This window comes from Zeus faber (assembly GCF_960531495.2).
Source record: "Zeus faber genome assembly, chromosome: 15".
NCBI lineage: Eukaryota > Metazoa > Chordata > Actinopteri > Zeiformes > Zeidae > Zeus > Zeus faber.
This window is the reverse complement of record NC_137194.1, coordinates 15,405,837-15,430,273: the sequence shown is the minus strand read 5'-3', so window position 1 is coordinate 15,430,273 and position 24,437 is coordinate 15,405,837. Positions and strand designations below refer to the sequence as shown.

The following is a 24,437-nucleotide window of genomic DNA, read 5'->3' as shown; positions in this document are numbered from 1 at the left end:
AGAGTCCGGGCTGCAGCTCTGCGGGGAGGATGGCGGGTGAATGGGGTATTTCCACAAACCTCTATAGCCCCCCACTGGGCATTTGTAAAATGATTTGTGGCAAATTTGTTTAATCAATATGTATGCGGGGGTCTGGGAAACCCTCCTGTGCATACCCCCCCCCCCCCCCCCCCCCCCCGGGTTTTCTCTCTTTCTAGCTCTGTCTTTTATTTGACAGACCAGAGGTTATCGCGCATGAACTCCGCTAAATCAGAGTCAAAACTCTTCATCTCTGCGTTGAGCGGGATCCCTAAAGCTTAGCAATAATATGTTTGTCATTGCCTGAGAGGGAATAAACTAATATAAATATTTGTCATCCTCCCTCCGTGGCTGTGGCCGTATTTCAGTCATTTTAGAATCTGCCGTTGGTGGTGGGTGGTGGCGGTGGATTCCGTAAAAAAACAAAACATCCGCTTCTGAAGTCTTGTGTGTGGCTGCATTAGGCACACTCCCATTTATACAAAGCCTAAATCTGTGCTGTGTCATGTAGAAAGGCACCCGCAGTCCCTCCCTGCCATCCCGTGTGCGTGGGGGCTTAGCATTCAGGCAGGTGGCTTCCATCCAATCCCTTATCCTCGACTCCTCCACTCAGCACAGCTACTGGCCACGAAGCGAGGGTTAAAAGAGCAGAGGCACTTTTCTTTTTGGTTTTGCCAGTTAAAAACTAGATCTATCCCTCTACATCGCCAAAAATACAGGCCTTTTTTTTCTGAGAAGAAGTTTACATTTACGAAAGTATTTGGTATTTCACTGTGAATAGTACAGCAACTATGCTTTTGATCCAGAACATTTAACCTCAACAACAAATGGCAATGACAAAATTATTAACTAGATTTGATATTTGGTACCACCGCCTTTAGAGGATAAAATAACTGTGATCAAGTATTTCCTTTGGCCACGAAGGAGATTCCGAAAACCTCTCTCATGACAATTTGGCCCAGTCTTCTTTCGCAAACTGCTTCAGTTCTTTCAAATCTGAAGGGGGTCTTCTCTCAACGGCCGTCTTCAGATCTTTCCACAGGTGTTCAATGGGATTTAGATCTGGACTCATTGCTGGCCACTTAAGAGCAATCCGGCATTTTGTTTTGAGACATTCCTGGGTGCTTTTTTGGAGTGTGTTTCGGGTCACTGTTCTGTTGGAACACCCGTGACCTTCGATGGAAACGAAGCTTTCCGACACTTTATCACTCTCTGGAATACCATGGTAATCTCCTTGATTTCATGATGCCAAACCCCCGAAAACACCACTGAATCCCCTCCCTATTTGGACAGCGCTCTTTCATTTGAAGGCCTCTATGTGGTTTACCAAAACTCTAATTGGGGCTCTTCTGCCCGTAGGACGTTGATGTGGCCATCGAGGTTTCCCTGGGTCTGATACCTCAGAACTCTCTTTCAGCGAGTTGAAACTGTCGCACCTCCAAGGTCAGCTTTCGTCTGTTTCGCAGTTATCTGAGCTATTTCAACTTTCCTATTGTGGCCGTGGGCCGTAAAAACGTCTTGGCAACACTGTGGCCGCTGGAACATCAAGGTCTCTGGAGATCCACTTGAGCCTTGAGGTTGTCCTTACATTGATACTATCTTTTGTTTGACCTCCTCGGAGATTTTTCCACTTTTCTTTCCTTTCTCTGTTCTCGGTGTAGTACGAACAGTGACACAAATCCACGGAATGCAAACTTTTCTCCATTATTTTATTGCATTTAATTCCAAGCTGGACCACGGGTGATTTAGATTACTAACTAAAGGAGCTGCTTGAAATACAACTATTTCTTGCAACTTCTAAAAAGTGACAATAATGTTGTTCAGGCTATTTTAGGATTTCTGTTGGAAATAAAGTAGGTTCCAATATGAACCAAATAAGTACATAGATGGACCAAAATATCTGTCTATCTATTTCTCCATCTAATTGGCCCCATGGCCACATAGTGCTGTTGTGCTGTTTTTGTTGAAAGCTTTTAACAGGTGAGGTGGCTTTTCTGCTTGGATGCTGTTGTCAATATGAACCCAGGAAGGCACATAAGCACTTTGGTCACACGTCCTTTCACCTGTTGAACCGAATAACTTTCACACTCCCCTGATTCCTCCCTCTCTGCCTCTCCGATGGCTGCTGCCAAGCCCATCTCTCTTCATTTCTTGTTCTCTCTCTTTTTTTTTTTTTTGCTTTCCGTCACTCGCTTACCCACTTGCACCCACCCTCAGAACAGTACAGTTCTTGGACAGATGTTGGCGTGATTCCTAATTTCATTCTTATTTATTCAGCCTGTCAGTTGTGAAAGGGGGAAGCAGGACAGAAAATAATCGGCATAACATCCCATAAGTCTGAATGGGGAGCAGCAGATGTGGAAGTGGAGGGGGGTTACCAGCGGGCCTCCCCAAAGCCCATCTGACTATTGTTCAGCATAGTGGCCATTTCTGTCGTTGTCAGGACAACAATCATACACCTTTTATCCATTTCTCCTTGTGGGGCACACGCTTCTATTGAGCCCCTTATGTTAAAGCTCACTAAATGGCAAAAAGAAGACCCCCCCCCCCCCTACTGCAAATAAAGCCAAAGATATATACTTATCTTGTTCGTCATCTATCATAATTTACTCTAGACATGTTATTGTTATCAAATTTAAAATCTGGTAACAAACACATCAGATCCACGTACTACAGATTTTAAATTTCAAAGGTACAATGCTTTTATTTTTTTCAATTGATATGCACCAGATAAAATAAACCTGAGCAGCTTCTGCCTTTTCTTTTAATACTTGAGGTAGGCGATCAATAACTGCGGTTGACTGAGGGGCGACGGCTGTAAACCTAAAGTGATGAGCCTGAAACCAGGGGAACTGTAACCTTTGAGCTGGAGGACAATGACCAGATTAATTACCTAGTTCCTTATGCTTTGTGGTTCTTTTATGCCTTTAAAAGGCAGATTTTTAGCTTGTTGTAAATACATCTCTCAGATAGCCAATCAATATTTTCTAATCATCTGCCGTTTTGTTGGACTGAGGGGATTAACTTTTCATAAGCATCAACAATGCAGAAAGAGTTTTATTATATATATATATATTCATATATTTACAATTAAGAACGAGATGAGATACACCGATATGTATATATATGAAAGCTGTGTGTATATTTTATGTAGAAATATTGAAGTTATCCTATAGATCAGGTGAAAATTCAGTTTTAAAAGTGCTAAATACTTTGTCTAAGAGCAGGGAAATTACTGCTTTCTGATACATTTGCGTGAAATGTTACAAACAAGGTTTTTATTATTATTAATATTCGTGTGTGGGCGTGCATGTGCAAGGGTGTGTCTAACTATGCTACAAATATCAATGTTTAGGTGGGACCCTACTGGTCATTTTCCCATCTGCATGATGTTTCCAAAAAAAACATAATCCATCACGGTAAATGGGAAAAACACACGGGAGGGCCAGCCATTATACACCAGCTAGAATGAATTTGCAAATTGTGGATAAAAGGCACGTTGGAAGCTACAGTTTAGGAATACAAAATACTAAAAAGGTCAGAGAGACTTCATTCTTAATAAAGTACCAAGGAACTTGCTTTTATTTACAATCCAGTAAAATCTATAAATCATCAGTAAAATGTGTTATCAGATTGTTAGAGACATCTAAAGATCCATGATAATTCATGGCGGCTGCAATTTAAGCATTTGAGGGGAGGCAGCGCATGCAGGTTTTCACGAATGCCATTTAAATGCATTTCCTGTCTCGTCTCCATATAATTATATTCTGCAAAAATGCATTATGAAAAACCCCTATTCCCCTAATCATTAATTTGGACCTAATTTCAACCCAGCATTTTTGGCTCTGACACAGTATGAATACGGACATCAATTCAGCTGCCTGATTGTCACTCAAAGAAAACTATGTTATTTAAATACCACTGACACCTAGTGAGCATTAATTCTGAGAGGGGGTTTTTGCGGGTCCAAAATACTCTTGTGTGCTATTGTGTATTTAGTGCATTCCCATAAGCTAATTAGAGGTGGGGACGGGGCTGATATCCTGCAGCCCCTCTCCCCGCCACTTCCCACCCTGTAAACATTTATGGCCCTGGCCCAGATTGCCTCTCAGATTTGAAGGATTGGCCCCCTGTTGACTCACAGCTTGATGGTGACTGCCGAGCTCCTTCGCTCGCTATCTCTCTCCCTCCCACTCTCTCTCTCTCTTCTTCTTTCTTCTTTTTTTGTTTATCGCAATCTTTCCTTTATTAGTCAATACAATTTAACACCCAGCACCAAAAAGCGGCGTTGTTAAACAACAGAGAACAACATTTCAGGAAGTTCTCGCCGCTTTTTGTTTTTGCTTATATCCTCTATGTTTGTGTATATCTTCCTTTTAAATGTTTTATTTCTGTTATTTTTTAGGCCATATTTTATTGTTTAACAGGTTTAGTGTATACTGTGATATTTCATTGTGTACAGTCAACTACTACATTTTATTTTGTATTGTGTTTATTTCCAAATGTTTCAATATATTGCCATTTTATTTTTTATTTTTTCTATTTCATTGCTTTATTATTATTGCCTTTTTTTATGTAAGCTATTGCTGACAATTTTCCTCCAGGATGAATAAATTATCTATCTATCAAGATAACTCCCACTATTTCAAATTACCGGTTGGTTACGTAAAGCCATCGCAGACCATCTCCGGTCTCATCCACGGCCGGCCGAGAGTGAGAAGTGAACACAGTGAGGTTCTCTCCATACAGTGAGTCCTTGTTCCCCCCAACACTCTATTGTTTGTTGATGGAGGCACTTGTCATAGTCATGCAATAACAAAAGCCCGACTTTTGGTGTTTACCTCTGCACAGGAACTGCTGAGCAATTCTCCATTAAATTACAGCCATGTGTGGACCACTGATCTCTCTCTCTCTCTCTCTCTCTCTCTCTCTCTCTCTCTCTCTCTCTCTCTCTCTCTCTCTCTCTCTCTCTCCCCTCACCCACCACCCCCCTTTAATAGAATCACACACTCTCTTTCACACACCCGGGGCCCGGCAGGTTAGCTGTTGACTTGTTGGGGCAGCTATAAAATTTGAGGGACCAGAAGTAGCATACAAAGCAAAAAGAATAATAAAAAATGAATGGCTCAGAACTCAAAAATGAAGCTTAAATATGATATGACCGCCACATAAAAAAACAACAACTCTGGAAAAGAGTTACCATTTCATACGCAAGTAACAGTCAGTGATTGTTTGAGTCTCAAAGAAGTTCTGGCTGGAGCAGAAAGAGGTTCAATTGTTTGCAGAGTACTTTGGCATATAATTTCCTTCGGCCCAACCCCCACCTTCCAGTCAATGGTGTGAGACAAATAAGCTGCCATCTTGTTATCTTTAAGTACTGCCATCTCTTGTTTAAAGGCAGAGTCATTTATACTTCCTGTGTCCTCGGATGACTTTGTTTCACCTAGGTGCCGCAACATTTCTGTATTCCACCAAGGTTACTACACTTCCGTGGTAAACAAGCATTTGGCCTCGTCGGAGGGGATTAAAAATTGCACTACATCAACCGAATAATAACAGTTATATGCTGTTAAACGTATCTAAACCGCAGCATACAACTAGAAAAAAATAGACAATATCACAACGGTGGAAAAAAAAACATTTGCAAGTTTCTCACCTCCCTGCCCTCCATCTCTATTCTAGGCTGACCTTGCATTAAAACAGAATCAAATACATGTGTCCATGAAAGGAAAACATTTCAAAGGGGGTGTTTGCTGATCAACAAGAAAAGCCCAACACTGCGACATGGCTGCTATGAGCCTCTGCACTTGTACTGGCTGAATAATTCCACGTTCGGATGATCACACAATCAAAGAGTACCAAAGAAAGCAGCCAAAGGGAAATGGTTATTGCCCTGTAGACGGCTTTGAACAAAAAATAAAACTGCAGCCATGACCTGCGTGTAAAGTGATTTATCCAAGTTAAGGACAACAGGACCTTGTTTTGAAAGTCCAAAACGTGGAAGACAGCGTCAATGAACACAGTATTTGCCCATCACTGTTCATCTTCCTTCATTTCCTTAGAAATTAGTCTTAGGAAGGAAAAGCCAGGGACAAGGAATTGTCAATTATGACCCTGCTTCTTGAAAAGGCTTTTTTTTTTTCTTTCTTTATATTTGACCGCTGCTGCTGCTGCTGCAAACAAAAAAAAAAAGATCATGTTGTAAGGCTATTATTCTATGCGATCAATCACTTGTCAATGTGTGTGATTGAATGCAGCCCTACAGCGGCTGAAAAAGGCAACCCGTCCTGAGAAGTTCAGATAAACTCTAGATATTGTGGGAATTTCTGAAATGCCACAAATGCCACAGTTAATGTTATTGTTGGGCTCGGGCGGCGAACGAAAGTGCGTTTTTGTACCTCGTTTAAATGGGATATTTGGTTAACGAATTGAAATCTGGCCTTATGAGAATATTATGGATCATTTGTTTATGTCACACATGACGCTGCTGTTCCAGCCGCATTTCTCATGGCCCAGATTCCATCCCGGCTTCAGGAATAACACGCCATTGTGAAATATCTCATCCCTATCAAGCTCCTTTGTCCCTTTCATCTTTTACAGAGTCCTAAAAAACACACATTCAATTTACAATTCCTTACCAAGTGTCCGTCGTTGCTCTGTGTCCACTTCAAGGCAGCGGCGACAGCGGGAGAAAGTCCTGTCGGAAAGATCGCACCAACAAAACTTTTAATTTCGTCATTCCGCTATACGTTCTCTCCATTTTGTCTCCAAGGTTAAAATGTTGATTTGGGGGGATCAGAGAAGGGAAGGACGGGTATATATAGAATATAGCAATGGCAACTTTCCAAAGGTTGTTTTCTGACATCATTGTTGGCCGTAGATGAGGTATTGCTGACCTGGGAAGAGTCACTATTGTCACATACAGGACCTTGTCAAGGTCTCCTAATTCATTTGTATTATGGTGTCTTTTTTTTGTTGTTGCCTGCAACACCACAGCTGTCCAACACAATCAATACACCTCAATGGCAAACAAATAACTATCCCGTCTACAAAAGGCAGGGAAAAGGCAAGATCTATTCATTCATCCGGTTATGCTTCCTACAAAAAAATATGAATGGAGAATTGAGATGGAATCGTGTATCGTGTCAAAAAGCTGTTTTTCCACAATCCTATTCTTTCCTGTGTATAGATCAATATCTTTGTTACTCGAGATGCTCTCTATGTAGCCGATCTTTTTTTTTTTTTTTTTTTTAGTGGAAGGCAATGTAGTTGATGTCTCTCTGGTCACCACTGAGCTTTACGGCACCATTGCGCACAGTTTACTTTGTTTAGATTGAATGCAGCAGAAACAGTGTATTCAAGCGTAGTTGCTTATTGTGGCAATAAACTGTCTAGACAGCACTCCCCTCTTTTTCACCTTCAGCCCGGCCCTGTAAGGGCAATTACTTTTCCCAATATACTGGGTCGTATCTGTCCCACTATTATCAGCCGAGGCATCATAAAGCTCCACTTTCACGCAATTGTGCAACAGAATGAGGGAAAATCCTATTTCACATTCATGGTTAATTATCAATGAATTTCAATTTCCATTCATGTACTCTTACATACTCTTATTTTCACTTTTTAATCTTACTTTCTATTTCTCGCAGTCACCTCTCAAACCTCAGTTCTTCTTTTTATTCCTCTACCAGTCATCAGAGTTGACTAGATTTACCCTCCACTCCACTTTTGGAGATTTCATTTAAACGGTTGCCCGCAAAATAGCAATCTACAGCTTTTTGAAGGTGAATTTCGCCCTTGCATTGAAAGATTTGAATGACTCCCCAAATTACACACAACTTTATCAATGCACATGGGGTCATTAGGAAGTATGTTACCAAGAAATAAATTCCTGTTTACATGTATCAGTCAACGAGAATTTGAGATTTGGACATTTTTTCTATAACCTCCTAATGCCTTGTGCTATGATAAAATAGCAAAGAAAATAAAACTACAACATAAAACAAAAATGGTTGCATTTGACACAAGTACTCTTGCTTACTTCTTTAGTTTCATAATATAGAATTGTACAACCCAGTTATATTGAATCATGGTGTTCTGTCCATCTTAAACACAGAGGCATGGTTGTGGTGGTCAGTGCCAGTCAGACAGTTTAAAAAGGTATCAATTGTTCCTCATTTCCCATTATTTGATGTATTGTTTGCCTTATTTTTGCTCCGTATTAATCCGCGAGAGGTGATAGTCGATGTTAATCAATGCCGGCAAAGCAATGCTCTACAACTGACAATAGCCGTTTCAATGACAATAAATATTTCAGCCAGCCAGATCAAAAGTTTAAAACTGTTTTCAGAATATTGTCATTTAACACAGCACTCCTTCATCTTGGAATGGACTCACAGGAAGGACCAAAAACCCTTTCATTTCACATTTTAAACGCAGAGTTGGTGAGCCGTTTCAATATGAATGCCCATTCAATGCCAACCCTTTTTGATGTTGTGGAAGTTTTGATCTTTCAATGTCTGTATGCTTTTTATGCTGCCTTTCTTGGCCAAAATGAAAAACTTCTACGACTGATGCTATTCATAGAGAAGGTTAAGCCTCGACAGTGATATGCATTTTGTAGGGAAAAAAAGTGTTTTCTAAATGATGCAATGCAATGGCATTTAATGTAAGTACAAAGTTTTATATATATACAGTTGTATATATAAATTGTGATGTAATGTAATGTAATGCTCCCATGGTTAGATGAAGGTAAAATAAAACATTTAAATAATAATAATAATAATAGATTAATAATAATATTAAGAATTGAGAATAATAATAATAATAATAATAATAATATTAAAGATAGACAGATAGACAGATAGATAAATAGATAGATAGATAGATAGATAGATAGATAGATAAATAGATAGATAGATAGATAGATAATTAGATAGATAGATAGATAGATAGATAGATAGATAGATAGATAGATAGCAAAAGTAGGTAATAAAAAAGATCACACTGAAACTAATAATAAACAATGTGAGAATGTGGTTACTTATCAGACATATTCGTGAAGATTAATATTTGATTTGATAATTAAACATTGTCCAAGTTATATAGTCGAAGTATATTGTTTATTTTTAGGTTGTTGTTTTATTTAATCATATATTGCCTTTTTTTTTAATTATTCTAACTTCTTCAATGTTTTGTATCTCTGTATCTATCCATCTATCCATCTATCCATCTATCCATCTATCTATCTATCTAACACCATGTGAGTGTGGTCAGATGCGCAGATGAATAAATCTGGAGCTAATTAAAAAACGGTCCAACTTTAACAGTCTCCACCTTCAAAAAACGATAAATACATATGAGCACAGTGCGCATCTAGTGGTGTGGCTCTGTAATGATAACCTCCACCTCCCGCTCCACTCGCAGGCAGGATGATCGAGTTGCTCCCTCCCTCGCCCCACGTCCCTCCCCCCTCCAACACCGCCCGTCCGTCCAGTGGCGGGGCCCGCCCCCTCCCCCTCCCCTCATCAATAGGACTATTTGAATAATGTGGGAGCGCTTGGACTGGAGCCAATCAGCTGTCAGAGGGCCCCGATAAATCGCAATGCATTATTGATAATCATAATTACGTTGACATGCGCGTTTCTGCTCGAGCCAGGGGGGCTAATTTCCCGAGCTGCAGATTCGGCGAAAGAAAGAGAGGAATATTTGCGGCGCCGTTCGCCCCGGATGGTCGCACCATGTCGCGGCGCAAACAATCCAAGCCCCAGCACATCAACTCGGATGGTAAGATCACTGATACCACCAACCCCCCCCCCCCCCAAAAAAAAAAAAAAAAAAAAGTTTATGTGTTGTTGTTTTTTTTTCTTTTGTAAGTATCGATAGTATGCGGTATCGTTCCCCTCGCACTTTGACCCGAGTGCTGACCCCCCGGAGCCGATCGAGTTTGGATCGAACGAAACCCTCCAAACGTAGCCCGTCCGCCGGCGCTTTCACCGCCGGGTGAAATTTAAAGACGCGGTCCGCGACTTTCTTTCGCCTGTATTTTTCCGACTACGCGAGCGTACCCGGTGGAACGGCCGCTTCTCAACATACCTTTTGGCGTAATCGTGAAACCGGGGTTTAAAGGTCTAATTGAACGATATTTAGGACTGTTTCCATCCCCTAAAACGAATGGGAAGCGCCGCTGAACGTGTGTGTGTGTACGTGTGCTACCTGTTGGATTTCTGAATCAACTTGCAACTCGGTGATTGTTGGCTTTGTGATTGATTTACTGAAAGTGGTTCGTGTGGTTGAACGCCAGTTGATAAAGTAATGTTTGCAATCTGTCATCATTTAAACCGAAAAGTCAAATCGGTTTGATGGTTATGTAAACTTATGGCTTTGGTTTGGTGGAATCTTTCCGTAGTCTCTCTGCAAAGATATGGGAGGCGATCCCATATGTGTGTTGCCTTTTCACACTGTAACACAGTTTGATGTCGGTTATTCTCTTTTTTTTTTTTTTGCGTTTTGGGTTGATTGGTTAATTTATTTTTTGAAGTCCGATTTGGGATTTCTTAAACAAAGGTGGCAACTACTGTGTACGAAATGTGACTCGGAGTAAGCTGACCTAAAAGCAATAAATCCCCCAGTTTAATGCATGACTGTTTCCTTTGGTACAGACGAGGTGGGGGATGGAGGCTTTTTTTTCTAGCGGAGACAGGGGTGCGGGGCCATATGCGGACCCTGCAACGCCACGGGCATAACCCCCAGATAAATGATAAGCAGAAATAACGTTGAATCGTGACACGATGGGTGATTTTATTTATTTATTTTTTTTGGTCGTATTATTATTATTTTTTTTAATTAGTATTAATGTGTACTGCTCCGATTGTAATGAATTGGATCTTTGGTCTCACCTCGTGTCGTGAACCCAAGTATCGATGATCAGATTGAGACGCAGGTTATGCGCCGCCTAGCGGCAACATAGTGGTATTAACAGTTCAGTGGATTTTTAGCAGATTTTCCAACACTCGAGGTGAAGTTGTGATAAAGAGATCTCCCTGTGCCACATACTTCACACAGCTTTTTTTTTTTTTTTTGTCTTGAGCTCGGCTTGAACTGGGTTTTTTTTTTTTTAATTTATTTTTTAATTTTATTTTCGTTCCACAATGCATGTTGCCAGGTGAGAAACAAACAAGCTCGACGGTCCCAGTTCAAGAATGCAAATAAGTATTTTTCCCCCTTGATGAGAGCATTAGCATCTGACAATGCGGCCACCTTGGGCGAAATGCCCTCTTGGTGAGCAGATGAATTAATATGAATAAAAACACGTTCCTTCAGCACTTATCACGTGTTCTCTAAATGTCTGAAGAGTTCGCCTTCATAGAAACGTTTTAGTGGCGTTTTTGTTTGGAGCAGGTCGGGTTGAGTTTTGTAGAATGGGACGTCTGGCATCCAGAACAAGACATTTGATGCGTGTTATGGTTGGCAAGAGACTTTTGCTGTGACTAGAATTGGTGTATGATTACTTTAAATTGCTGATTTTGGCGATGTGGCGTTATGGGCTTGTTTCATTGTCAATTCATGGGGGGCACACCGCCCTCTGCCGGTCGTTTGCATAACAAAATTATTGTGAGGGTGCAGCAGTTTTGCTTTTTTTTTTTTTTATTTCCAGAAGTTTTTAATTTTCAAAAGTTGAGATTGTCTATATAACTTGTTAAAAGAAATCAACCAACCTCACTACAGAGCTAGTGTCTTTCACAACTATTTAATAGCTGTACCTGTTTTTGTCTGTCCTGATTTCTATTTTATTTTAAACTATTCTGTCCTCTCTTAGGTATTATTCCAGATGGTCAGGCTGTAGAAGCTGGGAATGAGATGAAGAGGTTCAAAATGGAAGAAACCAGAGTGTGCAACAAATGTTGTGCTGAATTCTTTGATGTGGCAGAATTTCAGGAACATGAGAAAAATTGCACTAAAAGTCAACAGGTTGTCATCATGAAAGATGGAGATGGCCGTGACGTGCCTGAGGAATATTCACATGGATCTCTTGATGATGGCGACCATGATGATGGCCAATACAGCAGTCATTCCTTATCCAATGTCAATGCGGAGTTGACAGAAAAAATGGAGACTAGATCAAATACAGAGGATTCGGGCCAAATGGAACCAGAAGAGTTGTCTGCTAGCCCTGAGATGACATTCAGACCCTCTCCTCAGATGCAAGATTCAAATGTCACCCTCCAATCAATGAAGGCCACTAAAGTGGCTGTTACTCAGCATTCTTCAAATCATACATCGCTCTCTTTATCCCAAGAGACACTGCAAGCCATACCAATGATCTTGGAACAGTTGGTGTGTCTCCAGCAACAGCAGCTCCAGCAGATCCAGCTTACGGAACAGATTAGAATCCAGGTATCGATGATGGCCCCTCTGGGTCATAATTCAGCTGTAGGGGCTGCAGTTGACCCCCTCAAGGCCCTTGGTGCCCACCTGTCGCAACAGCTTTCTGCTGCGGCAGCTCTCATAGGAAAAAGGACGGGTAGTCAGAGCCTCTCTATAGAGACAATGAAGCAGGGAAAACTGCCTCAAACAAATGGCAACCCTACCTCTTTGGTTGAAGGGCTGGCAAATATTTCTTCTAAAACAGACATCTTAAAGGGCATTCCCGACCTGGCCAGCCGCCTGCCAGCACTACTGCCTCAGTCTCCTGGAGTCCTCGGTTTTCCCAGCACCTTCGCTAGTATTCAAGCTGGGATCGATGCCTCTAAAAAAGCCAAGGGTAAGCTGGTGAACATTTCCTCTGAATCGAAGAGCGGTGAATCATTATACAAGCACAAGTGCAAGTACTGTGCGAAGACATTTGGAAATGACAGCGCTCTACAGATTCACTTGCGTTCTCACACTGGAGAGAGGCCCTTCAAATGTAACATCTGTGGTAACCGCTTCACAACCAAAGGAAACCTCAAGGTTCATTTCCAAAGGCATAAAGATAAGTACCCCAACATCAGGATGAACCCCCACCCCGTCCCAGAGCACCTTGATAACATGCCCACCAGTAGTGGAATTCCCTATGGCATGTCTCTGCCCATTGATGAGTCCAACTTGGCAGAAATGAAACCAATTATAGGTGGTCCAGTAGCTGGGTTCCACCCATCATCTATTAATGTCTTCAAGACTTCAATGGAAGGCTTTGGAAGTGAATCATTTTCACAGAGACCCTCCCCATCAACAAGTGATGTGGCATCGGTTTCTTCAAACATGTTTTGCCATGACATGGGGTTGGATCAGAACCAGGATTCCACAGAAATGATTGGGACACTGCATAACATGAATGGTAATGGCCTCTCTGGAGAACAAAGCTCCGGAACAGCCAAACTTCAGCAGATGGTTGATGGCCTGGAGAAGAGGACCAGTGACCCTAACGAGTGTATAATTTGCCACAGGGTGCTCAGTTGCCAGAGTTCCCTCAAGATGCATTATCGTACACACACAGGTGAGAGGCCCTACAAGTGCAAAATCTGTGGCCGTGCCTTCTCCACCAAGGGTAACCTCAAGGCCCATTATGGCGTGCACAGGGCAAACATGCCTGTTAAAATGCAGCACTCCTGTCCCATCTGCCAAAAGAAGTTCACCAATGCCGTGGTTCTGCAGCAGCACATTCGCATGCACATGGGTGGACAGATCCCCAACACTCCTATGCCTGAAAGCCAGTATGAGGCAGCTGAAGCATTGAACTCCTCTTTGGCAGATGACAAATCCCTGGATGCCAACCTTGATGAGAGCATGGACGACCCCGAGACAGAGCTGGACTCCCAAGAGAAGCCAAATGAGACTTCAGATTCAGTTCCACCATCTACCTCTGAAGAACAGCTGGAGCAGCAAAGTACTCCCAGCTCCATGTTTTCTAGCCTAGATGTTTTGAAAAATCTCACCTCCGCCCTTGCGCTCAAACGCCAGAGCAGCACTGCTTCAGAGAGTGAGGGAACGCCAAAGGAGTCGCCCACAGCCTTGAGGGAGCAGGAATATCAAAATGGCCGCAGTCCAGCCATCTCTGACTCAGCAATTTCATTCCATTCCCCTTCCCCTGTGAGCAGCATGCGTAATGGTCAGACAAAGTCTCCCGAATTAGAGGCGAGAGAGGATTATGCCCACAATGGCTCTAGACCAGAGTCTGATAGTGGTCTTAAAGATGGCAATGAGTCAAATGGAGCCCTTGACCTCACTGCTCCCAGCAGCTTCAACCCTAAAGCAATTAAGGAAGAACCTGGTCTGCCCTACACAAATGGAGATTATGGTAAATGTCCTTCTAAATTGTTTTTTTTTTTTGTTGTTTTTATCTAGGTATTAAAAAAAAAATAAAAAAAAATACAAGCTTAAACGCTTGTCTAATTCTTGCTCTCTTCCTGCAGCTCCCAATCATCTGCCATTCATGAGAATGCCTTCAAGTCTGGCCACTCTGGAAATGAAGATTCCGCCAGAGAATCCCTTGGGTGCCAGCACCTTATTTGGCTCCCAGGTGCCACAGGGAATAGGGATGCCCTCCTCAAGCTCTAGTGCACCACGCCGTTCAGCCAAGCAACATCTCTGCAATGCCTGTGGGAAGAACTTCTCGTCTGCCAGTGCCTTGCAGATCCATGAGCGCACTCATACAGGGGAGAAGCCTTTTGCCTGCACAATTTGTGGAAGGGCTTTCACCACCAAGGGAAATCTCAAGGTAAACATGCCCAATCTAAAGGAAGTGGAAATATTTGCACTCTTGTGTTTTATCTTGGCACTTGCAAGACAGCTGCAGTAGTTTGCATCACATACTTTTGAACAACACAGTCACCTCTTCAGAAATCAGAACATTGGTATGCCTGGATTTTTAATGCATGTGTGATTTTAAATAATTATTTTTTTCTTTTTAAGGTGCATGTTGGAACCCACATGTGGAACAACACCTCAAGGCGTGGTCAGCGTCTCTCTCTGGATAATCCAATGGCCATGATGGCAATGAGCACCGACACCAAGATGCTGCCAGATATGATGCAGGCACCCAAAGAACTGGGTGCACCAGCAATTAACTTCGACCCATCCCTGTGGAACCAGTATGCTGCAGCATTTAGTAGTGGCCTGACAATGAAGACCAATGAAATTTCTGTGATCCAGGGTGGTGGCATTCCATTTCCGAGTAGTATCGCTGGTGGGCCTTTGGTTGGCTCTACTGGGGGCCTCATGAAAATGGATGGGTCCCACTCTGGCTTGCCTGCTTCAATGGCTGAAATTGAAAAGAGCGGCTTGGACAGTGTGCCAAAATCACAATTTCCACATTTCATGGAGGAGGGTAAAATTGCAGTGAATTAGTCCTGAATGTTTAGGGTTGTGATCTTGTTGCTTCCCTTTTTCCCAAATGGTACAATCAATATTCAACTTATGGTAGAAATGGTTCGTAACTCCAATGCAGCTTCTGCTTATTTGAACAAATCACAAGTGTTATTTGAATTGGTATAACTACTGTAGTTGTATTTACTTTTTCTTTTATGCGGGTATTTGACTTTTTTTTTTTTTTTTTGAGTTGTGTATCCAACTGTTGAATGTATGACTTACTTGAAATTGATCCAATGTTTCCCTGGTATGCTTTTGAAGGATTTTCTCTACATTTGGAAAAGTTTCAGGGTATGACTGAGTATGGATACCATGTTGAAGTGTTCAAGGGAATCATAGCGTACATAGCCATATTTCTGTGTACATGACTACTTGCTTTCCCTTGTGCGCTATAGATTTTATGAAATTGTACAGTTTTGTAGTGGGTAAATGTTATTGATGTGTTACGATTAAGAAGACGCTTTTGATCAGATTGGAGACCGGAATGTTTGAAACGATTCCAGCGCCCTTTTCACGTAGCCAGGTCATCTGTTATTGACATAGATTACAATACTTGCTTTCCTAAATGTTTACGGATGCTAAGGAAGAAGTTGGTATACACATCTTTTTGCCAAGTGCCTAATTGGATTTTATTTTTTGAAATGCACCACACATTTTCAATGAAGGCCCTATTCAATTGATACATAAACATGTTGTATAGTGAAGCATTGCGTTAATTTTATTTTCACTCCAGTTTACAAATATCTATTAAAAACGTTTGACTCCATTAGACTCCTTGTAGAACTGCAGTCCTTTTTAGTTGGCTGAGCTCTAAAGGCTACAAAATGCTCAATGCTGTCATGCCTGCACTTTATATTTTCACATGTTCTTGGATTTTGTTCTGTCATTGCATTTCAAGTCGACTGCTTTAAAAAAAAACAACAATGTTGGTTGTACTGGAAAAGGGCAAATTGTCGATTTTGTTGTCTTTTTCTCCTATTTTTCTCACCACTTTGAAGCTATAACTTTTAGTATGTTCAGTAACCTGTAGTTTACTTATGTTTCTTCTATCAACTGTTCATTATGAGTTCTAATTTATATAGCATAAGAAATGCTTGTGTTAGGGGGTGATTTCTACCTCGTTTAGCTTCTAGGCTTCCTTTCTTGCCCCCTAATATATAAGCAACGGTCTCTACATTCTCTGATAGATTTATGAGTAGGAGATGATCCTCTCATTCTCAACCTGCTGAGTCGAACAGAAAATGAATTTCACACTGGACACTTTCACCAATCATAACGGTCAAAATAGCTTTGGGATGCTGTACTTTTCTCATTGATATGCATTTGCCAAGGTGTGCCTTTTCTTAAACCATGTCAAAACTGCTTTTGAAGTGTCTACAATTTAAGTGGCCTGTTTACAATGTACATTGTTAAATTGTTTCCCTCGCCTGAATGTTACTTTCTGGTCTTTTTTTTTTTTTTTAAAAATAAAATCAGGGTGACTAGTTCCAACACTGCTTTCCTCTCATGTCACTGCTTGGTAGGAAATGGACTATTTGTGTTTATTTTAACTTTCCTTTCCATAGGCCTGGATCACAGTTCACAGCTAGTCCGTGTGATAGACAAATAGTCAACTTGAACAGTTTGGCAATTGAAATGGAGAAAAAAAATCTTCAACTTAATTTAAATATAAATGATTCCCCTGTCAGTTCTAACCCCCATGCCTAACAGGTTTCCATACTCTACCATTAGAACTTTTCACCAACCAAGAAGCACCACTGCAGTAGAGATTGTCATCGATCTTATGTGGGTCCACTTTAAATACACATTCCATACATTAAAACACCTGTAGTGTGGAGCAGTGGTTCCGAAATGTTTTAATAACAAGGACCCTCAATTTGATATGAATCAGTGAAAGGAGAAGAGTCTCATAGTTGGATATTAATTATTCCAACACTCCACGCCAGAGCCAACATTCTAAACTACTGTATATAGGATCAATACAGCCATTGTGGTGCATTCTCTAATGGTGCTGACGTCACAGCCATGACATAATGAAGTTGAACTATTAATCGTTTTGTTGGGGACCCCTTAAAGGCCATTGAAGGACCCCGTGTTGATAACCACTGGGCTAGCAACACAAACCGAAACTAGTTCCTAAACAACGAGTAATTCCTGTTTGCAACGCAGACATATATGAATAAATTAATAATAATTCAGTGGATTATATATATATATATATATATATATATATATATATATATAATTATTTATTTATAATGTAACGTATATATACTGTATATTTGTTTATATATATATATATATTTTTTTTTTAATTATTATTTATTTGTTTATTTTTATTATAATGGGGTTTAGCTGCCCTACCGTTCCAGTGAGTGACAGCCGGGAAGCCTCCGCCCAGTGAACACACACACACACACACACACACACACACAGGGCGTATCGTGTCAGCCGGCCGGGGCTGCAGGGATGACGGACAATATCCCGCTACAACCCGTGAGAAGGCAGAAAAGACGTGACAGTAAACACAGGAATGGGTAAGGGCGTTGTACAGACGCCTTAAAATCTGATAAAAAAATAAAAATAAAAATAAAAAGCAACTAGCATATAGCATTAGCCTGTGTTTCCGCTGATGTCATTGTGTGTTACACAGGCAGCGGCGTGGGTACTGTATTGACATCGTCTCCACCTGCCAAACAAAGGCGTTTTTAATATATATATATATATTTGTTTCTGATCATTCGATCGAAATGTCGAGCATTTGTGGCTGATAAATAAACGACGCGTGGTGCAGTAGGGACGTGTCTAATTCGTGGTTATCGCTTCGAGACCGACTACGGAGACAGATGTAACACTTGTTCCGGGTGTACGTCACTGACGCTCGTGCCAATATTTGCTCCGATGTTGGACGTGACGGGCGGCGGCGGCGGCGTCCGGGCGCGAGACAACATGCCGAAAAGCGGGACGTCATGTCGAAAAACGCGCCATCGGGAGCCCGTCCGGGACGTCCGTGGGGTCGGTGCGCGGTTCTGACCCGCCACCGCCACGATCGGGCCTCTCGGTGATGGAGGGTGGTGCACAGGCGCGCTGGTTGACGCCACCATTATAAAATAAACACGGAGCCACCAAGGGCCAAAACATACCTGTAAAAAGATACGCGCACAATACTAGTGATTACAAACCTCTGCAGGATAGCGTCAGTATCGGCAGTATGGACCGTGTTCACTTTAAATCCCCAAAATAGTGCAGCAGCAATAATAATAATAATAATAATAATAATAGTATAATCCCATATTATACAATTGTAAAAAGGATAATACAGTAATACAAACTTTTTTTTAAGTGGCGTACCTCCTCTAAGTTATTCTGTCAGCTGAGCACCCCCTTCACTGGCATTGTGAGGAAAAAATAAAATGAACATAAATGAGGTGCTGTATGTGTGTCATATGTGTGGTTTTTTTTTTCTGTTTAAACATAATATATAACCAATATTTTTTTAACACAGTACCCCCACTGGTCTAGACTCCATCAATTGTTCTAGACTAGTGGTTCTCAACGTGTGGTCCAGGCACCTCACAGGGTCTTCAAGAGGTTCCATGTGGTCCCCAGCAAAATGATTAGTAGTTCAGCCTCACCGTTATTTCATTTACAAGTGGCCTCGTTCTTTATCAAATTGGGGTTTCTTGATATGAAAAAGGTTGCAAATCACTAGTCCAGTCTATGGAAAGGGGAATATCAATTCAATTCATTTTCGACATCTAATGTTTTTCTTTTAACAGGTAATAATGCAACTAAAATTGTGGTCATTTTATCAAGGAAAATTGATCATTCATCGCATTGGGGATGTATTGATCACAAAGGTCACTGGTCACTCGGTGTACTGAAATGTGTTGTTTGAGTGGGGTGGAGGCAGCCACCAGTCTGATGTGGACGAAATTAATCTTTATTTCGTAAGGCGTGGAGTGGCTGTTCTGCAATATGTGCTCTTAGTAGAAGCAAAATGTCAATAACAATGCAGGAATACTAGAATAGCGCAATCGTGTGAAAGGCAATTCCTATAAACCAAGAGAATACATGACAAATGAGCAATTTCATCCATAAAAACATAAACAAATCAATCTTTGATCAATCTTGTTTTTCTGATTCCCATTTTGCTGACTACATATCACCTGTATTTAAATTGAAATGTCATATCTATAATGTCTTGTGTATCATTTTGTGCCAGGTGCTGCCCGTGGTCAGGATGCTGCGGCATGGGCGACTTCCGGCCGCGCACGGTGTGGCTCGGCCACCCAGAAAAGAGGGAACAGAGGTACCCCAGGAATGTCATTAACAACCAGAAGTACAACTTTTTCACCTTCCTTCCTGGGGTGAGTGTCAGCCAGGGGTCACCCCCCAACACACGCCTCGCAGCCTGCTACCCAACCCCTGCCACCCCCCGCAGGGGTGGTTTGCATATTAAGAGATCTCAAATGTGGAGGGATAGTAGTTGAAATGTGCACTGAGTGTGACCAGTGTATTCAATGCAAAACCAGTCAAATCTGATCTAATGGGGAACGGCAGTTTAATGCCTGGATGTCAGCGCAATAACACAGATTTGTCACTTTTATCATCTGAACAAACAACTGACTGACTTTCACATTCACAATAATATGCATTTAAAAATAAATACATTGCAACCCTGATTTGAAAAGTAAGACATAGTTGTTTTTCTACTGTGCTTGTCCCATTTGGCTGTTTGAGGGGAAAAAATATGTGAAGGGAACAAAGAGCAATGCATCCTCAGATGTAAATAAATAAATAAGCTTAATATTTAAGTGTATTTATTTATAATAACATTTTTTTTTTACATCTTTTTTGTTTAGATGACAAGCTTGATATTTTTATGAACATCAATGATATTGAAAGGGAAGGGGACTTTTTAAAGGGGTATTTTTTGAATTAAGGTTGTCGGCCAAAGCATGGACATGTAGTAAAAGTAACACATTATGTTAATAATAATAATTATAATAAAAAACTATAATTGTTATTATTAATCAATTACATTTTTCTGTTGTAAAAAGAGGCGCTGAGATGACATTAAAATAAAAGTGTAAAAGATGTGGTAGCAGCAGGTACTGAGGTTGCAGCAGGTACTGAGGTTGCTGGGCGGTGTTTCTCGAACCTCACATTCTCCACTCCTGTTTTCCATATGTATTTGCTTTCCAGACATTGGGTCGTCTTGAAATCGTATGGCTTTTTTTTTCGTGTATGAACTCAGACGTTAAAAGTAGCTTGGATTTGTTTACAGAATGAAAAGACAGAACCGTGGCATTTTTGCATTGCAAAGTGTGACGCTCTTCTAATCGTCGTCAATGTCGAGAAGGCGTTTTAGGCGGAGTCGGGTGTATTGAACATGTGCTTATGAGTGCATTGGTTTGCTGCTGCTTCTTTTGTTCTCATGCCACATGGAGTATCAGCTGATAGCGTACAGCATTTAAAAAATATAACTGCCTCAGTTATCTTGCCCGTTGGTGGTGATGAAATTTAAAGACATGATGCTTTGTCCTGCCATCTAAGTTCTTATGCTCTGTTGTCGCATTTATGTGTTTCAAATAGTGAATGTGAATATGATTCAATGAGTATACAGTATGTTCTCTATAAATACCATACATACCATGTAAAATGTGGTCATTTCATTAGGGGTGGGTGGTAGGGATGCACAGATGTCGCTACTACGATTGGATATCGTGTTTATCAGTGTGCTCATGTACATATACTCGCCTTGCGAAAATCTTCCATGATTGAAATCAAACACCAAGGTAACCAGCCCTAGTTGCTTTGACGCTTTGTCTCAGGTGTTATTTCAGTGTTAATACGTTTTTATTCTTCATCTAATTTTATTATAACAAAGTAGCGAAAAAATACAACTGATGAAAACAAGAAACAAATAGGATCTTGAAACTGAGTGATCTCACTATTACTGTTAATTACTAATTGAAAATTTCCCAGGAGTACCGAAGATGTCCAAAAAGGTACTGGTGCATCTCTAGCGGTTGGTATGGAATACCAATGATGCAGGGGTACTGCATGCAATGCATACAAGTATGATTTTGACATTGAAGGTGACATTTATGACATGGAATGGGGTAATGGATATGAGCTAGATTATTTATCAATCTGATTGTTGTGTTTGTTTTGTGTTTGCAGGTGCTGTTCAATCAATTCAAGTACTTCTTCAATTTGTACTTCTTGCTTTTGGCCTGCTCCCAGTTCGTGGAGGAGTTGCGATTGGGCGCCCTCTATACATACTGGGTCCCCTTGGTACGCAGCACTCGACTAAATACTGTTGCCTGTAACTAATAAATGCACCTTTAAATTAATTTTATCTGTGTCATAAAAATGGTGTTTAAATGAAATTTTTGTGTCTTGAAATGAAATCTCTCTTGCAGCTTATCGTCTTGTTCATCACCATAATGAGGGAGGCTCTCGAAGAGATAAGATGCTTCGTGAGAGACAAAGAAGTGAACTCGCAGATTTACGCCAAGCTTTCCACAAAGGGTAAGAATTAGACATTTAGATTTGCATCAACTCCACTGTGAGTTGATATCTGAAGCGTGCTGTTTATTTCAGGGTATCAGCATCTGAGCTGTAGGGGGCTAGGCCTGTTAAATCTTATAAGGGCCGGGGGAAATGGTGGATAATTCAAAGCAGAGATGTAAAACTGTACATAAGAAGGCTTGGTATAAAGTGCTACTACCAATAAAAAGCAGGAGCCCTCTTGTGGTTTGCCTCACATTTCCCCTTTGATGTGGCAGCTTGTCTTGCCCATAAACACGATGACTGGTTGCCTCCATGATAGCGGCCCCTGTGCATATCCCAGTGTATGGGGGAGCTTAGTGGTATATGATCACTAAAAGTTCTGTGGGTTTTTTTTTTTTATATGGGCACAAGCTGGTTAGCACACTGACTCTTATGAAGGGAGGATTTTCTATTTACACCAGTCACCATGGCCGCCAGTATGCATGGTTATTTTTAAGGTAAAGGTTTTTACATTTATTTCAGCCAAATTAATGATGGGAATTTGGTGCTTTTGTTATTTTTGTCTTGCTGAAGGCATGCCAGAGGGAGGGTCACTTCAAGCAACACCCCATCCCCTGACCAATTTGTTGATCAGTATCTTGTCGAACAACAAACTATGCAAGGCCCTGTGAACCTAATGCATAGCAATATTAATGTGCTTTAATGTCTTACATATGCAAAACCCAGGGGTCACAGCAGGGGTCATGGGTCAGCGACCCCCTTCCAAACAATTTGCCAGCTCATTCCAGAAGGAATGAGAGAAAAGGCTCAACTCCCCCAGCAGGCTTTCAAATCTATGTGGAAAATTACTTTCCCAACTCCAGCCGGGTGACCGCCAGGGCATGTAGAACAAATATTCACAAAGAGTGAGACGTGAATGCAAAGAATCTGAATCGTTGTATGGCCTTAAAGTTTTATTTTTTATTTTATCTTTTTTTTTTTTTTTACTTTTCCTTTGAATGACGTTAATGGTAACAGGATGTCTGAGTGCCCTAAATCCTGTAAAATCCACGTTGAAAGTTTGCATGGATGGGTCCGGTTCTAACTCGCTGCAGTCCAGGTGGAATGTGCGCTCACTTGTGCACAGCTTCAAATTGAACGTTGATTTTTCAAGCACTGTGACCCCGATTTTTTTTAATTTATTATCTTCAATAGATTCAGTGTGCGCAATAAGATATATACACCGAACACTAACTTCAACATTTATCTCATTTCTTTAGGCACAGTGAAAGTTAAAAGCAGCGGCATTCAAGTGGGAGATCTGATAATTGTGGAAAAGGTTTGTATTCTGTGGGAGAATGTTGTGAGTAATTTTGCGTCGTCAGGGGAGTGTGAACTTACCATTTTTTTATCACAAGGAACGAGATGGTTGCTAATCCCCGGCACTAGACTAGCGACCGCCGTGAAAAGAGTTAGTAAAGATTTTGTAATCTTGTGATCAATGCTTAGCTGCAGTCTGTCAAACCCAATGCCTACACATCGCTGACACACCCTTTAAATGCCCTTAATTGGATCTCAAACACAGATTGGATGTAGCACTATTTATCAGAAGCATTTTTTCCGTCATCCTAAAAAACCTTTTAGCAGCACATAGTTTATTGAATACATGTTTACGATAAATCTTTTTTTTATTTTTATTTTTATTTTATTTTTTTTTGGGCGTTCGGTTTCAGTTCTACATTTTCCTTATCTGGGACAGAAAGGATTCTCTTCAGTCCTTGCACGTGAAACATGAGAAGCAAGCCCGGTTTTCAGTTTCCAACTGGAGACGTCTTTCTCAATCACTGACTTCAACGCGGCTGAAAGAAAGGTCACACGTTGCTGCACACTTTTTACTCACATGATTGATTGGGTTTTTCTTTTTTTTTTTTCTTCTTCTTTTTTTTTTTTAGTTTTTGTGCGTTAACTCTACTGCATATCGAGACACCCACGGGTAGACCAAAGACCGGCTTTGGATCTGAAAGAAGGGGCTCGGAAACAAAGAGCTTAAATACATTTTTTGGGAAGTTCCTGCTCAACAAGAATCCCCACGCAGGTCAATGTTTGGAAGTCTGTCGAGATAAGTCATTTATCATCCCAAATCTCTGCGCCGCACCGGTAGTGGAAACCTCGGGTCAGGATGAGTGTACGACCCGGTCAGGGTGCGGCGCAGATCACAGCTGTATGGAATTCAGGAGGGCTTATTATTTGACTGGCAGGCTGCAGGTAATGTGTAACATAAAATGCTCAAAGTCTTACTTAATACAGTTAAGGGAGGAGGAGGAGGAGGAGGAGGAGGAGGAAATGTGCAGGATCAGGATGTGATGCTGAAATCCTGTTTTTTTTTTGTTTTTTTTCTTCTTTCTTTCTTTGTAGAACCAGCGTGTTCCTGCCGACATGATCTTTTTAAGGACCACAGAAAGAAATGGTAAACATCTGCCAGTCACTCATCCAGATCCCCAGCTACAGGCTACAGGCTGCTTTGGGGGGTGTGTTTGGGGGTGGTGGTGCGGGGGGTGTTTGGGGGGGGG

General features: G+C 41.2%; 2 protein-coding genes across 2 annotated transcripts in view; both read left to right on the top strand.

Annotated features, from left to right (window-relative positions):
- The window catches only part of sall4 (spalt-like transcription factor 4), a gene marked incomplete at both ends in the record, with an annotated part of 20,529 nt that extends 5,184 nt beyond the window's left edge, over nt 1–15,345 (top strand). Inside the window, 5 exon segments of the mRNA XM_080015234.1 lie at nt 1–19; nt 22–45; nt 11,837–14,296; nt 14,412–14,716; nt 14,911–15,345. The exon segment at nt 1–19 is cut by the window's left edge and continues 62 nt beyond it. Coding sequence (XP_079871360.1) covers nt 1–19; nt 22–45; nt 11,837–14,296; nt 14,412–14,716; nt 14,911–15,345 — 3,243 coding nt within the window.
- A 2,490-nt stretch (nt 15,346–17,835) lies between these two features.
- Nucleotides 17,836–24,437, top strand: part of atp9a (ATPase phospholipid transporting 9A) — a gene marked incomplete at both ends in the record, with an annotated part of 30,424 nt that continues 23,822 nt past the window's right edge. The window contains 6 exons of the mRNA XM_080015617.1: nt 17,836–17,903; nt 19,592–19,736; nt 21,556–21,669; nt 21,798–21,906; nt 23,148–23,206; nt 24,283–24,334. Coding sequence (XP_079871743.1) covers nt 17,836–17,903; nt 19,592–19,736; nt 21,556–21,669; nt 21,798–21,906; nt 23,148–23,206; nt 24,283–24,334 — 547 coding nt within the window. The remainder of the gene's footprint in view (nt 17,904–19,591; nt 19,737–21,555; nt 21,670–21,797; nt 21,907–23,147; nt 23,207–24,282; nt 24,335–24,437) is intronic.